This window comes from Pleuronectes platessa, chromosome 19 (genome assembly GCF_947347685.1).
Source record: "Pleuronectes platessa chromosome 19, fPlePla1.1, whole genome shotgun sequence".
NCBI lineage: Eukaryota > Metazoa > Chordata > Actinopteri > Pleuronectiformes > Pleuronectidae > Pleuronectes > Pleuronectes platessa.
This window is the reverse complement of record NC_070644.1, coordinates 16,184,792-16,201,846: the sequence shown is the minus strand read 5'-3', so window position 1 is coordinate 16,201,846 and position 17,055 is coordinate 16,184,792. Positions and strand designations below refer to the sequence as shown.

Genomic DNA, 17,055 nt, shown 5'->3' with positions numbered 1-17,055 from the left:
CAGGACTTCAACCGGAGCGAACCAGTTCCACGAGATCTATACTAACCCTCTACAGTACCATGAAAAGATCATGTCCCAGAGAGAGGAATCATTTGCAGGATTGAACCACACTGATAGATACACGTATTCAAATTGTTTGCTCGTCTGCTGGAGGGGGGGGGGAATAGTTATAACTGGAATGAGGTGTGTGGATGACACGCTATTCTACAGATGGCTGTGCTGGTTTTGCTGATGAATTAATTTGTTTACCTGGCACAGGCACAGGGACTTATTTCCATACAAAGACAAGCATTATGCCTTATAGACCATTTCTATCTGTGCCCTGGTGCATCCAATAAACTGTTACATCATCTTGCAGATTCAATTAAATAAAGAGGAGGGTCCCTGCTCGTGGTAAAATCAATATACAGTACAGTTATCTAAAGCGGTTTTGCCAGCACCTGCATTTGTGTCATATTTCTCTTAGCCGATGCATCTGGAGTCTTCAGTATACGAAAGACATATTAACGCATTTCCTCATACCCATGTTGTTGTACCTGGTTTTAAGTGCTGAACAAACAGCCGCTGTCGATGCCCATCTGAAACGTCGCCCTTGAAAAGTTTTCCACTCCCCTCCTCTAGGTCAGCTGACCGTCTTTTAATAGCACTTCATTAAAATTCATTAATTGCTTCCTTTCTCCTGGGCGCAGCCACATATCAAAACTGGAACTGTCAAAAATTAGAGCACAAGCGAGTGTCCTGTGCTCCAGATACACAACCTGTGACACCAAAACACCCCCGACACACACACACACACATCTCCTATAAAGACAACAAAGCGACTTAAAGAAGTAGACGTAAATTTTATTTACTTGTTCTGTACATAAAGGGTCAATACCAGCACAGGTGTTAACCATGGGAAATATTAACACATGTAAATGGTATAAGAAAATAAAAGGCACAATTTTCAAATCTTAAGTACAAGACAGGCTTTCCTAGAATATGAGAAGAGAGCACAGTAATACTGTTAATGCCATTACAAGGAAACAACTCAGAAGCATGAGAAAAGCGAGTTCACCTCAAGAAAAGGAACTAATCAGGGCATATTGCTTAATTAGTAGATTTCATTATGTCTGATGAGGAAAACCCCCAACACTGGTTTGTTTGCACAGACCAGAGGGGATTCAAATAAGAGAAACCTTTATTCAATAAGGAGACGAATGACATTAAGCAGCATTCGGCCGAGCAGAAACATCTCCCCCGGCCAAGAGGTCATGCACAGAGGCAACCAGCAGGCATTTTTCCCTTTTGTAAATGTCACCGTAGGTACTTTTTGTTTAATAACATCACTCATTTTTAAACAAAACTAAAAATGCTTGATTTAATAGCCGACTACAAAACAAAAATTTGGATACAACTAAAAGCGGCACAGTTACTCAGAGTCAACGGCTGAGTAATGATTTGAACAGAGAGCACTGGGAGGGGAGGGGGGGGGGATACACGTGAGCAAACAATTTTTTTACAGCAGATATGTAAGGGGTCGGCGATGTTTTCATAACCGTTCGATCCTCAGCTCCCACTAAACAAACTGAATTGGTTGCAGCACAGTTTGAACTAGTCCGATGGAGTCCGTTTGCATAAAATGAGTAAAAAATTGTGCAGAGACTGAATGTTGAAGGAATAGAGCAGGTTGTAACATCACATTTAATACATAAGGTTAGAGAGGGCGTCGCATGCACTTAAAGATGCATTTACTATCTGGAAAGAAAAGGCATCTCATCGGCTCGCTGAGACATTTCCACATTTCCTGACCTACGCCACTGACACAGCTTCTCGCTTCAGTAAAAGCCTTTAGTCCCGAGTGCTCATGCTGCGCTTTAAGCTAGCTGTTCAAGTCTCGGCACTTCACTGGAGAAAAGTTGGAGTATGTCTTCCAGAGCTTGTTGCTGTTGGCACTAAACAAACCTGCTCGTCTATAAGTTTAAACAGAATGAGAATGGCAGTCAAGCGGTACCAAGTGGGCATGCCAAACAAATAAAAAAGACCCTCCACAACACATCCTCACGATGTCTCCATTAAAAATAACAATGAACAAAGAAATATTGTTGATCTCGCGGCACAAATAAGGAGCAGATGAGATCACATAATGGCCGCGTCATCTCATCGACAGGAGGATAAATAATCTTGTCAGCCAGGTTTGTGCCAGGTTGGATGGGATTATCGAATCTATAATGTCAAATTACAACTGCGATCTTCCACATCTGCTACCTCCCGACTCCAGTCGCACATCACATACACAACAAGGAACTGTCAACCTGAAAATCCATGTGGCCAGTAAGTGTGTGATGGTGAAGTTACACAAGTGACTGATTGTTGATTGTTTAGGGGGAAATAAGGTTCTGACTGGCTGGTTAACTCCTCATGGCCTCAGTGCTCTCCCAAGTCTGAGTCTTCGTACAAACGTCTCAGCATCAACTAGACAATCGCACACCAACGCTTTCTAAAGTCCTCAAGACTTCAAACATAACAAATACTCACAAATCAAATAAAAACAGTCATGTGATGTAATGTGGTAAATATCTATTGTGAACACACTCCTACACACATGCACGTATACATACATACACACACATACATACATACACACTCACACTGATGCCCAGTGATCTGGAAATGAAAAGGACACTAATGCGAAAAACATTGCCCAGCCTGGAACCAAGACACGGGAGAGGGAACGGGGGGGAAGTGGGGTCAGGGTTCTTCTAGCTTGGATCCGCTGTCCAAATCTGTAGACAGTCAATAGGCCAGTAAATGTGATGGTCGGCAACAAGGGCCGCAATCACGGTACAGCCCCAAGCAGGCAAGCACGCAACCGCATGGACAATGGCGGGGGAAAAGGGGGCGTCGGCCAGCAGATTTGGGTACACGTCGATACTGGCAAGAGGCTCCAGTGGGAGGTCAGTCACAGTCGTCCGGATTCTGGGGGTCTATGATTTTGACGTGGGTGAATGGGAAGAGGCCTCGTCGTCCGTTCACCTCCCCCTCCCACTGACCGTTTATGTTCATCCGCGTGACCTTGACCAGGTCACCAACCTGAGGGGGAAAGGACAAGAGGCGGAGTTAAAGGGGGTGCAGTATATGAGTCACAGAGGGAAACACGTACTTATTTCATGCATCACAGTTTAAGTTCTGTCAAGTATCAGTTCCACGTCAGCACTTAAACGGACGATATGAGTTTTTCAACGGCATTTACATTGCATGTTAAAACGTGAAAACTATTATATTTATAATAATTCAAATTCTAAATATTTGGCTGCATTTGTACATAGTTATTTATAAAAGCATTTATGGTCACACTGTATAATAACAAGCCTTCTCTTGGTCATAAGGATTTGATGATGACCTCTCAGGAATCAGAGATTTTGGTTAAATATATATTCGCCCATATTTAGACAAACAGTCTGAGCTTCCCAATAAATGAGAACAACTGATTTACCAAATTCCCTTTTTCAAGTTAAGATTTTCTCCACATGCGCTTTACACTGTGGTTTTAACAGATGACAGGGGACCACAGAGCGGCCGCTCAGATGAGTTAGTGACACTGCATGTGACCCCAATCTGTCAAAGCCACGTTCTTCATCAGGATTAAAAGGGCGAAAGTCGCCATCGTGATTGAAACATGTATGTTTAAGGCCCCATTTGTAGCTTTAACTTCGAAATGAGGCTTCAAGGACATCCAGTCCTAGACATCATCTGTAACAATAATCCTTTACGCCACTCTGGAATGATAAGAATGCTGCTAAGTCATAAAAGCTGCTGCGAAATCTGCATTTCAAAGAATTACTTCCATTGAATCTGCCAGTTTGAAAAAAAATGATGAGGATGAAAACTTAGATTAAGATCACAAAAATTAAATAAAACCTGTGAAGACGGAAAATATTGCCTTCAAATTTCCAAAGTTGAAGTGCTGGATTACTGCTATGAACGCAGAGTAAAATATTCAAGAGCGTATTGAAGAAATCCCTGTAAACCCAGTACTTTTAATAACAGACTCCAACAGATCAAATGTATTATGACAACGCAAAAGCTCCGGGTAAAAGAGTTATGACCAAATCATCTTAAAGTATCATGAATTATGAAAGCAGTAAACAGCAGAATAGTACATTGCAAAGCAAATTAATGCAAACAAGAAGGACATAACCTGATTTCATTTATTGTGGACTTTCTGTCTTTGAAGTAGATAAATAATGACTCAGGGCTTCTGCTTATTAAACCCCACAGGCCCCAAAATAGCCACAGTACGAAACTAAAGGGTTTGTGCTGCAAGCCTGGACTTTCTCTGAGGCATACAAGCAGAGAGGAGATAAGATGAGACGTGGCGGGGTGCGTGTTCTCGGTGAAAACTAGAACTGTAAATCAAAAATATCACAGGATATAATATGTTTTCCCCCAAATGGTTGATGTCTAAGGTTTCTGGTGTCTTTCTCCCATCAGTTCAACTAATGACAATACTCATTGCTCAGTAGCTGTGCAGTAACTAAAAAGTCTAGATTTTGAGAACAATTGAGTTGGGCCCTATCAATTTAGTTACGCAAAATATTTTAAGATAAAGTGAGATTAGTCATAATGTTCAAAAAAAAAGTAACAACCACATTAACATGACGAATGAGCAGAAAAGAAGAAATGTGATTAAGTAAGAACTTTTTCTCAGAAATCCCAAACAAAGGACGTCACAATACCAGTTATTTGTTTGTTGGTTGTGATGCCAATACCATTGAAATTTCACAGCGTGTGTTCATTCATCTATGGATCAGTCTAAAGTCATAACATGGACAACATGTTGAGACACATCTGAACCCACTGAAACATAGAGGGGGGAGGGTGGACACTAGCAGTTATAACTTCAAGCCTACCAATGGTAAATCCAAAAAATATGTTTGCTGACGTTATCAATTAAACTTCAGTCAACCAGGGCAACAGGTGGTGCGTGTAAAGTTTATTGCGTACATCCTAGTGGACACGATCATCCAAGAGAGTTTGATGAGTTCATTTCCATGAGGCGAGAGAAACCAAACCAAAAGAAAGCTCCATCTAAACAATCGTGTACCTCTTTTAAAACTAAATTAGCCAGTAAACTCTAATTACTATAACACAGGTAAACTTGATATTTAAAAGGCGATTCCTTTCCCATTGCCAGAGGAGGGGGTTTGCCTTCCTGTCTACCGTGACAACTATGTACAACTAAAGTTTGCTGTTCGTGTCACAATCTTCCTTTAGATTCTTCCTCACTTGTTTTGAGTCGGAGACATAAAGGCACCAGTCTGAAGCAGTTGCGGCCTCATGGATTTGAACAGCCCCTCTTTGTCCATTGGATTAACAAAACTAGTTAAGTTCAGATGCTCTTTTCACAACAGCAGCAGCACGTATGAGGTGCAATAATGTGGGTCTGGAAATGACTGTTGAATAAGAGGCAGCGTGACTCATAATCTCACAGCAGCTATATGCTCACCATCTGGGTGGACATCTTCATTTCCACTCTGCGAGGTGACAGGGAACAACGTGCATGTTTTTGCAGATGGGAACGCGGACCCGAGATTGGCTAGGCTTGATAAAGACATTACTGATTGAGAACAAAATATTGAATCAATTCAAATACAGATAATAATCCATCTAATATAGTTTTTTGCATATTCTTTTGGGAATGAAAGTTGTACAGGATGGGGAAGCTGCTTGCGAAGAGTCTTATAACAACTTGTACAGGTAGAAGATCTAAATAATAATCCTGGATGAGACCACAGTTTACGAACAGTCCACAGCTCAACTGTACGATCACACAGAATATCCTAGCACAAGTGCCAAGGAAGGTATGTTTCTATTTGACCTCTCCCTGTCTCTCCGTGTGGAGCTGGCTAAATGAACAATTCGTTATTCTTATTAAATGGATAATTCCATCTCTGCTCAGTGCAGCCGGTGTCAGAAGACGTGTGGTGACAGGCAGCGGAGCGGTGCAGATGTGTCTTATTGACCCGTTTAACTCAGTGTCCAGCCGAATCAGGTATAACGCATCTCCTGTGTTAATTGTCGTCATCAGTTATCGATTTAAGAAAGAGGGGGGAACAAGTAGGAGAGCAGAGACGACAGGAGTAATTATGTTAGAGGACGCAGGCTAACCTTTAGCAAGAATACCATTCACCAGGTTTAATCATGGTCCAAATGTACACTTTCATTCCTGTGCAAGAGTCACAGGGACAAGTATACCACAGTGCGCCACTTCCTACAACCACTCACACACTCTCGCTGACGAACAGCAGCAGAGCTAGGGTAAGATTATGGAAGCATACTGAATACACTGTATATAACACATTGACGTGTGAAAATGTGGACCACGAAAAACCTCACCATGGACGTTGGGGGAAGGGAAAAACAAGTCTAGCATCTCAACAAGCGTTATTATTAGAGATGCAGTCCGGAAGAAAACATTTAGCTGCAGTTTGTCATCTTTGCTCATGCTGAGCGTCGCTATTGCAGGTAAAAATAACTGCTCATCTGTAACACCTCTGTTGAACTGCAGAAACACTCACTTCATGCTACACAAAAAGAAATCCAGTAGCATGAGACATCTTAGCCCTTTGCTTCACGTCACTGTTGAGGGTTGCCTTTTCCAAATTTAACTATCACTGATAAATTAGGTATTAGGAAGAAGAACTTGATACAAAGTTAAGATGTGTCAGTTACACAGGGTATTTAACATGCTAGGATCGAGAAGTGTGGGAAAGGGAGGAAACACCAGGGATTTGTAGAAACCTGTCAGTGACATACAGGTGAAATGCAGTTGAGCTATTATAGCCTCAGGTATGGTATGTATGCTAGAGCTCCACACATGCACCTTACTAAATTAAGGTAATGTGAAGTAAACATGATCCTAGAGTGTATGCTCCTGAAGAACGTGTTCATAGATTCAATCTGAAATGGTCAGAGCATCTTTCAAAATGTCACAACTTCATAGTTTCAGATCACCCAGAGCAAACGACCTCACAGTAAAAAGACAACATCTGTTTCCTTGTTTCTGTCAAAAAACCACCCATGAGAATACTGTGAAAGTACCTGACCAATAAGCAGTAGTCGGTAGTACTGTTCAAATCTTAATGAGAGCCATCTCTAGCTAAGATACCTTTCATTTTCATGCCTCCCCTGAGGGCATAGCTGCAGCTCGCTCTCTTTTGGGAGCCCCACTATAGATGTGGAGTGCACGCCGAGCATTAGATCACATGCTTCAACATGTTAGTGCAGTCAGGGCAGATTTGTATTAGCCGGAGTGCACTGCTGAGAAATGCAACAGTGCTGCTGCCTGTTTAGCAGCTAGCCGGCTAGCAAGAAGACAAAGCCACCATGCGCCACAGACAAACAGCCCAACTGGGGTTCTAAAGGCTTTTCAGAGGAAATCAAGTGACAATATGTAGACAAATCACACTACACCACCAGCTCCTTCCCCCAACTGTGACTTCTAGTCAAATCAGAGGCCAGAGAATCAGTGTCCATGAATGCTGGTAGCAACATCACCACAACATCAGCACGTCGTAGGATGACAACGTGCAACAAATGAACATGAATCACCTGCAGACAGGGTGTGGTTTCGCTTAAACCCCCAAAATGTCATAATAAACAGAACAGATGAGCTACATTCAGTACAGCCAGCGAGCAGTAGCATGAGCGTAGTTTTTGAAGAAGCACCACATGTCATGTTACGACAGTTTCAGATATAGAAACACTGCTGTGGCTGTGGTAGGTCTGTGGGCAGCACCGGTGTTTACCCCGATGCTCCTTACGATGTACTGACTACTGCAATTTAAATGGAGAATGCAGTTCAACATTTCAAGAAACTGTGCCGTGTTAGATATGATCTGCTAAACGTGTGAAACGAACGATTCCTCATTTCACTTTTTTGAAGTGTTCGTCGAGGGCTGTCCAAATCTGAGGCATTTCTAAAAACGACAAGGTGAGAATAAAGAAATGTAAAAGAATGATCTTTTCTCATTTGCATACCAATAAAACAAAATTGCTTAAGGTGTCTACCAACCACGGAGCTATCATGTGGTCATCTGAAGCCGAATCTCTTCTGCACTTACAAACATATTCTGTGTTGTAACTTAGAAACTAAAACTGAGGTATTGAATGGTACATTATTGTTTGTATGCTAAAGGCTGAGTTGGTCCCCAAGTGTCTTTTTGTAAACACTGCAACTGGATTATAAAAACCAGGCCCTGTAGCTTTAAACCAAGTACAGTTATGTCTAAGGCTATTTCCGTGGCATTCAGATTTAATCCATGTTGTTACAGTACAAAAGAAAAGCAATACTGGTTACGTGACAAACAATAAGCTGGACTTAGAACACGACCTGTGATCTGAAAATATTACGGAGTTTTCTCTTAACGAAATTTTTACCAAAAGTTAATGCGTTTAAAGCGCAACATTAATCTTGTCTGCAGAATTCACAGATTTCAGCTGCCTTCATGAAGACCATCAATTTGGTGCTAGCTAAAAAAACAGCACATTATTAAGGTGTAATATTGTATGACTGGTTATTTCCACGTGGTCATGGAGTATAAAGGTAGAGAGGACAGAACGACAACAGACAAAAGGCACATTTTAGATCAATCAGAGGGAAAGAATTGAAAATGAGCGTTGAAATACCTCTAGAGCCAGCGCCGTCTTATCGTAGGCACATGGCACTCGTCTCTGAGTGGCCTTTGCCATGACAGGGCCATTCTGCATGGACGGTAGAGGATTGATAATGGCTCCCGGTGTGCCAGGGGGCAGCGGCGACGGCGTCTGGGGCTGAGCATAAGCGTGGACGAGGGCGTGGGATGGCTCGGGGATCCCGTAGCTGTTGGAGTTGCGAGATCCATGGGAAGGCTGGCCGACTTGGGATGAGGGTCGTACCACTTTCTCCACGTAGGGCACGGGGATCATCCCGATACGCCCATCTTTGCTCTTGGCGCTCCACCACTGCTCCTCTGGCTTCTCCAGGATGATAAGGATCTCCCCCTTCTTGAAGGGGAGGTCCTCTGCATCGCTGCCAGTGAAGTCGTACAGAGTCCGCACATACTCCAGGTTCTCGTCCGGGCCGCCCATTGGCTGGATGGGAACACTCACTGTGCTTGGGTACCTGGGGAGATCACGACCAAGGGGCCAAGGAAGGAGACATGATGAGGTTATCAGAAGAAGGAGGCCTGTGTCAAGTGGATTTCAGAAAAGCTGTTGGGTGTATGTTCTCCAAGATGGGTTTCCTCCAACATAACCCAGTTTGCCATTAAATGGAGTTTATACAAACTACACTTGCACATGGATGTTTGTTTATGCAGTGAATACAACTGGGTGAGCAGAACGCTTTAAACAGAGCTATGTAATTGTGTCAAATATTGCATATTGACATACAGGAAGGACGCACACTTTTGGTACTAGACATGTACATGCAATACCTAGTTTGAGTAACGGTAACACTACAAACGGGTTAGTAACACACCAACCAGGGGCTTTGTTTTTGTTGGGACACCACAGAGCTCTAATGGAAGCCGTAAACTGGCAGAGCTTGTGACAGATTTGGCAAACTGGGCGCACTGCAGACAGGTTACTGCAGTCTGGCGGAAAGTGGGTCAGTATTTGTGTCCTCTTAAAAATGTAGTGAAGGGGGGGCACTGGGTGACTTTCCTACCTGGAAGCTGGCTCGATCAGGGTGGTGGTGTCCAGGTAGTGGATCTTGTAGAACTCCAGGAGAGCCGGGAGGTGCTCGAACTCCTGGTCGCCGATCTTGAACCTCTTGCTGGGCAACGAGTTGATGATGTAGTGGGACACTTTGGAGTTCTCCGACACCGACAGCACGTAGTCGCCGGGGCAGGTCGACGAGTCCCGGACCAGGAACACCCCGTGCCTCTGTCCTTGCAACCGGGTCTGCGCCTCCTGTCGCGACACGGGCCCGAAATACCAGGCGGACCGGTCGGAGGCATCGAACCGACCGGACATGATTGTGTTCAAAAAAATAATAAGTTAACTAAGAAAACTAGAGAATAAGTTAAACCGTGTGTCGGTCGATCACCGCCGGGTGGAGGGTTTGGAGGATGGCAGGGCAGGGCATGTGTCGACCCGGCCGACTGAGAGAGTTTCCCCCGAGTGATTTCTGCACAAACGCCGCCGTCTCCGGAGGGTTTTAAATAAGCAGAATTACTGAAATAATAAAATACAAAACCACAACAACAACCTGGTGTTTTTCTAGATGCAGGCGGCGACCGGCTGGTTCCAACTTTGGAGCATAATGTGTCTCCTGTGCTCGGCGGCGAGTGAAGCCCGGCGGAGGAAACTCAACACAGGGCGAAGCAACAAATGATGGCCGAGGCTTCTTCCTCTTTTTTCGTTCCGAGAAACACGCACCAGCTCCGGTTCCGGTGAATCCTCCGCCTCGCTCGGTTGTCAGTTAGAGGGTGGGGGGGAAGCAGGGGTGGCGGGGAGGAAGGGAGGGAGGGGGGAGACTAATATAAAAAGATGGCCCTCTCACTTCTTCTTCTACTCCTTTTTCTTCTCTATATCCGCATGTCGCCGGCGGGCAACGATCCTCGGCGGCTCCTCGGTGTCACGGAAATGAACCCGCTCCTCGACTCCTGTGAGGCGGCGCGCGGAGAAAAATGGCGGCTCGCGACCAACACGTCCTCAAACAGAAAAGCGATCTGACGGCGGCGGAGGCTCGTGTCCCGCGCGTGCATCTCTTCTCCGCCCCCCTCCTCTTCCTACTCCTCCTCTTCCTCCCCCCCCGCCCCGTTACGTCGCGGCTCCCGCGTGCGCCCACCGACAGCAGCCCGCGCGAGGGATCCCCCGGGGGCTTCACGAGACTTTATTTTTTTATATAAATACTTTGACCGTGTTTTCCGCGCGCGCCCCTCACACACCAGCGGCAGCGCGAGAGTACGGGACCCGGAAAATGGCGACGGGAGGGCGGGTCCCGCTTTCATGGATGACGTCACTGACGAGGAGTGGGCTGTGACAGCCCCCCTCCTCCCCTCCATCCCCGTGCTCGGAACAGAGATGTCAATCATGTTTGCCATGACACAGCGACAGTGACGTCAAGACCGAATCCAGAACGGATCAATTTAAAAACAAGAACCGGATCATTAATAAGCGAGCCGTTATCTCTGCCTTTGTTTTTTATAACTGTCACCAAAAGCTCAATGAAACAAAGTCTGTGGTGATGAGGTGCCATACAAATAAAATATAATTTAACAATATATAACATATATATAACAACAAGAACCTGAACAATGTAAGAAATGTAGTTGTAATGTAGTCTTAATCTTAAGTATGTGACTTATTTAATTTACCTGCTACAGACCTCCCATTATGTTGTGTCCTTTTGTAGAACACGTGCCATAGACGGTACCATATGGCATTTTGGGGGGCTGATACAAATATTATGTACTATTGTTATTAATAATAGTTGTCAAAAATAGTTCATATTAATATCATACTCATAGTCTCATAGTCATATTTTAGGGTTAGGGGTTAGGGAACAATACTCACATTTTAAAGGTAGTTAATCAGTTACCATTTAAGATGTTATGGTTAATGGTGCCCAAACATAATTCAGAGGTACATTTGACTATATTTACCTTATGATGATAAATTAGTGTTTGCTCAGTTTACAACTATTTACACCAGTAGAAAGTTTTTTAATATTTCCCTATTTCAGTTTCCTGTTGCTCTCCAACTTCCCCCCTCCGTTCAATCTCATAAAAAGTATTATCTGGCACAGGAGCATGACTCATCAATTTGGTGCTCCACAACCTACCCAGCTCACAGCACAATATGCTGAAAGGGAGAGAGTGAATTAAAATGCAGGGGACAGTGTCTCCAAAGACGCCTTTACAAAGAGTAATGCCAAAAAAAAAGAAGACAAAAGCGTTGGAAAACACTGAAGACCCTGACAGGCTGTCCAATGAGGTGGGACGACGCCTGCTCATCGATGACAGTAGAATGTACAAAGAGCCAGTTCTGCTTCTCTCGTTGTCAAAGTTTCCGATGACCCTGCCTGATGAGGCTGCAGCTGGCACAGAGCTGCTCTCATCACTGCAACACTGGCTGAATCTTAATAGATTTGCTCCCACTGGGTTTTACTGGCTCGCGCCTGCCAATTCCCACATTTCCACAAAGACACAGTGATGCAACAAATTGGGATGAAAGGGCCTAACAGGACTTTCTCCTCTGCAGACCGATTAGAAAAGTAAAGATACTTACAAACTATTTAACCATGGTTTCAATCCTTTGTTATGACCAGGTTTTGTGTTATGAGTTAGTTTCCTCAAAGTGATGAAATCAATACATTAGCATAAATTGTTTGGACATATAGATACAATCATTTCTGTCACTTCACCAGATAGACACTCTCCATGCAAGATAGGAAATAAATCAAATTCCTGTGAGGTTTTGGAAATGGTAAGACAATAAGACAAGTTATGGCAAACCTGTGTGTGACCTGCTGACGATTTGATCTGTTTCTTGTTTATACATAACAGTGATGTCTTAAACCTTTATTTGTATTGTCTGGGCTGGTGCAAAGAATGTCACACAAACTTAAATATATAGAAGAAGTCAAGCACAACTGTGGCCTTGTGCACATCGAGTTCAAACACAAGACTGTACCATGACCATCCACTAGGGTTCCTTGTTCACTCTACTTCAACATTAAAAGACAAAGGAGAGAAATCCGTGCCCTTAAGGAACAGGAATACTGTTTACACTGCTGTGTGGCTGGGCAGCTTCCTAAGAAGTGAGTGTTGTAACATTTGAATGCAGCCAGTTGAATCACATCCTTTCTTTAGTACCAGTTGATTACAGCCTGATCATTCCATCGAAGTATGAATAGATGTTTACTCCTAATGGCTCTAGAGGTGAAAGATGCAAAGTCAGGTTCATTCCAGGAACTAGTCGACGCGCCTGGCTGCATGCAGTTCTTAACCTGCCCCGTGCTGTTGCACAACTACGTGCAAAGTTTTGACTCATGTTTTGAAAGTAGGCCAAATGCTGGTGAATGGGGTTATTTTCCCATGAGTGAATATAAAGCTGCAGACATTAGTTGTATTGCACACATGGCATTTAGAGAGTTATATAGCAGACATATTGCAGAGAAACCAGCACCAACGTATTTAGTTTCTCGCTTTTCTTGAGTCATATTCTGGTGTTAAATATAAAACTGGGAGGAAAAACACAGGCACAATGTTTTGTGTTCAGACAATTTATTAGAGTTTTCTGTGCTAATCTTCCTCAGTTCAGCAGCAGGTATATGACTGGTGATATCTGCCCAGTCAGGACTTGACACTACTAAACATACAGTGGTGACCAGTACAAAAACACTGGAGAAATAAGACTGTGAGTTTCACGTCTCATTAACTACACATGGAGGTTTTATACTTTGGTTGTTTGCACTGTTTTTAATACTTTTAAGCTGTTTTAAAAGTGACAAGTCATCGGTTCCATACTGGTATTAGGAATACAGTATTTCTGCCACGAATTTGGCAGAATTAGAGCAAATGTGCAGTGAAAACCCAAATAAACCTAAACTAGCATCTGACTTAGTTTAAATGAGCGGCCACAGATGTGGTCATTGTTTGGTGAAAATGAATACATAAATACATAAATAATCTCCAGTACAAATCTAGAATTGAGACATTCTTTCTCCTCTTTTGTCTGCAGAACTAAAAGCTTTTTAGTCATTTTGTTTTTCTTTATATTACCTGTAACATACGAGTACATTTCCATATACATACACTAATTGTGCAATCATTGCATCGCTGGATAGGAAGGTTTGTTTTAGAAGGATCGAGAAAACCCCAGCCCTGAGGATGACGTTGCTGATGCTGTGGTGGTTTTGATCCGGTCAATGCACAGTCCTTTTAAAGCGGTCTCTCTGCACGGCACGAGTTCTCCTCTGTCTTTCTGCGATGGTGGAGCTGAGGCTCTGTTTGAGTGCTGGGAGGACAACGCCAGAGTGGGAGGGTTCAGACCTGGGAGAGGAAATATCCTGTTTATGAATGTATCTTAGAGGGATGGTGACGGTCAGATGTGGCACTAAAAATTATGTTATAGAGGTTTGAGAAATGTGTTGTATCGAGGCAAATGAATATAAAACATTTTCTATACAGCAAAATCACAAAGCATCGTAGGAGGAGAATATACATACATTTTTCCTGGATACGTCTGAAGAGTGAGTTTTGGAAATTTCTTTTCTTCAGATAATTTGCTGAAATTAGATAAATATTAATCCCAACTGTGGTATTTCTTTTCAAGTTGTACTCTATGTTGGTGATGATGAAAGTCTAAATGCTCTTTATCACTTTACCGAGTGCCATCAACGAGGTAGGCCTTGGTCAGAATGTAGTTCTCTGGCGTGATCTTCTTACTCAAGACAATATCTCTCAGCAGAGACTTCACACGTATAATCTAAGTGAAACATAGTGGTCATGAAATACCAGTTTCTAATTGCACAACACTGGAATACTCCGTCCGATGGGCACTTACTTCCTGAGACTGTAGACTGTTAGCGTTGTAGAGCTGGCGGATGATAACCTCACACTCCTGTATTGTGGGAGCACGCGGCGGATGGGAGGGGCTTCTGTGAATCCGTAGAGGCTGTAATGAAGTGATGAGCCCGCCCCTCACCTCTGGGCCGTGGTCCTGCCGGGTGGATCCCAGCAATTCACTGCCCTCTGCTGTGCTTCTTCTCAGTAGAGTCAGATAATATCAATTCAAACTTCAAGTAATCTACAAACTGTTTTGGATGCCAAGTTGTTATACTGTAAATACAGCTGTGGGTGGAGACTTATTTGTACGACAAGACCTGATATTTAATATGTTTGTTATGGAACAGGCTTTGAGAGGTTTTGAATTTTGTCAAGTTTTATATATTATATTTAGCTTGATGGAAATTCACCTTAGTGCCTGGTCCTGTGATGGTCGCGTGTCCTGTAGCTGCTCCTCCAGGTAGAGTCCTGTCTGAGCTTCTCTTCCCTGAGTTAGTGGTCGAACGATGCGTCGACTATGTGTCGGTCCTGGAAGAAAGACGGTCACGTATTTTTAAGTGCTGAGTCTTAATGTTATTTACCATGCAGGATTTCACATAACAACCATGATTTTCCTATTCTTGCAGTGGCTTTGAAGTGATGATATACTGCGTTGAAATAGATATTTTTTACACGGGAGCTATCGCTTTCAGAACTTTGATAATTTCTGTCCGTCTTACAAACTAATTAACATGAGTGTTTTGTTGTAATATTGGATTTAGAGGATTAGAGGATTAGCCAAAAGCACACATTCCCAATTGGGTTATTTTTTTTTCATCTATAAACTCATTCTCAATTGAATTAATCAAAATATAAAATTACATATACAACCAGAGAGGAATCAAACATGTCTGCTTTAATCTCTCCAGGTCCTTTAAGAAGATGTGCGCCTTACCTTTTCTACTCGACTTGGGAGGCTCCATTATCATCTTATACTGCAACTCTGCAACATCCATAACAAGAGAATTTCAGTGTGTGATGCACCGTGAGCAACAATCATATAAACACAGTCCAAGCAAACTGGGGGTGCAAAGCCAGAAGGCTGGGAAGTCTCCTGGTGGGTGGAGATGAGGCTGTATTGACCAGCATGAGGCCTGTTTAGTGACGCGACACCGGATCTGTGTTCACCCCCCACTGAGAGAAACCCTCCGAGCCCTGGAGTTGCTATGTGACCACCGTACCTGGATTGAATGTCTCCCGTGTCAGCACCTTGTCAGTCGGACAGGTCTTTGCCATTAACTTGAATTCATTATACAACAGGCACAGACAACACAGGTCACAGGGTTCATCCCTTGAAAATATGAGAAAGAATGATATGGATTGATATGATCTGATGCCCCTGAGGGTTGTGCGTCAGTTGTCCATATCACAGCAACTTCCCTCTGGGAATATAAAAGTACATGTCTTTATATTTCTAAAGTCCGAGGCTCTGGAACAACCTGCCCGAGGAAATACTACAGACTGAGTCAGCAGCTTCCCGTATTCAGTGTTTTTAATCTTTTGTTATTGTTTTATTACTCAGTTTTTATTAGTTTTATGATTTGATTTGTTTTCTGTGAAACACATTTCAACCATGTTTAGGGAAGTACTAAATAAATAAAGATTTGTTATTATTATATGACTCACAAGCCAAATCTGAGCACAACAACATCTTGAACCATCTTAATTTGTTATATTTCATAACTTAAAGATCATATAAACTTTTCTCTCGTTCTTCCTCACTCCTGTAACTACTATAGTGTTTGTATGATGTAGTTTACTTATATTATATTATTATATATTATAAACACATGAATTATTTATGGTCATTATCCCAAATTATAAGGCTGCATCGTCCAGTGACTTCCAATAAAGTCTCCATTACATCATACAGGCTGTGGTCCCGGTTCCCTTCCCCACCACCGGTCCGCTTCACCTTTATTCTCCCGTCTGAGATACTCGATCTCCGCATGCAGCCTCTCCAGCGTCTCCTTGTGCTGCCGCTGCAGGAACTGGATGTTCTTCTCCAGAGAGACGACGCGGGGGTCCGGGTCGCTGTGACCGGGCAGCTCCTCCGCTCGCCCCGCTCCCCTCTGGACTGACGGGACACCGGGTAGGGGCTGCAGGTGGTGGAGGTGGTGGGGGTGGAGGTGATGGTTCACCGCCGGTACATGTCGCGGTTTCCCGGGACGCCCGACCCGGGTCCAGTGCGGCAGGTGGCTCACCGGTGGGAGGCTGTTCCCTGACATGGCGGTGGCTCCCCCCGGCTATAGGATCATGACTTTAATTAACCAAGTTAGCATCCGAGCTAGCACCACAAGCTAACTGTGTTTGCCATTACAACCATGCTCCCAGTGAGGACAAGCTAACGGTACCAGTATCAACTAGCTAGTTAGTTAGCTAGTTAGTGAGTTAGCAGCAGCCTGTTGCTTGTAAACACCTTAATTACCCAGAATGACTTTCGAAGTTCACACGCGCTTCAGTCACGGTCATACAC

General features: G+C 43.6%; 2 protein-coding genes across 2 annotated transcripts; both read right to left on the bottom strand.

Moving 5' to 3' along the window:
• Window positions 1-822: 822 nt before the first annotated feature.
• crkl (v-crk avian sarcoma virus CT10 oncogene homolog-like) lies at window positions 823-10,773 on the bottom strand. Its single transcript, XM_053411266.1, has 3 exons — window positions 9,692-10,773; window positions 8,671-9,145; window positions 823-3,072 (listed from the first exon to the last, which is right to left on the bottom strand). The coding sequence occupies exons 1-3, from the start codon at window positions 9,997-9,999 to the stop codon at window positions 2,938-2,940; spliced, it is 918 nt and encodes a 305-aa protein (XP_053267241.1). The 5' UTR covers window positions 10,000-10,773; the 3' UTR covers window positions 823-2,937.
• Window positions 10,774-13,278: 2,505 nt separating this feature from the next.
• Window positions 13,279-16,807, bottom strand: si:ch211-222n4.2 (uncharacterized protein LOC101885505 homolog). The gene is made up of 7 exons (XM_053411780.1): window positions 16,495-16,807; window positions 15,475-15,522; window positions 14,951-15,068; window positions 14,539-14,737; window positions 14,360-14,460; window positions 14,201-14,260; window positions 13,279-14,024 (listed from the first exon to the last, which is right to left on the bottom strand). Exons 1-7 carry the CDS (start codon window positions 16,805-16,807, stop codon window positions 13,898-13,900), a joined length of 966 nt encoding a protein of 321 aa, XP_053267755.1. The 3' UTR covers window positions 13,279-13,897.
• Between the last annotated feature and the right edge of the window lie 248 nt (window positions 16,808-17,055).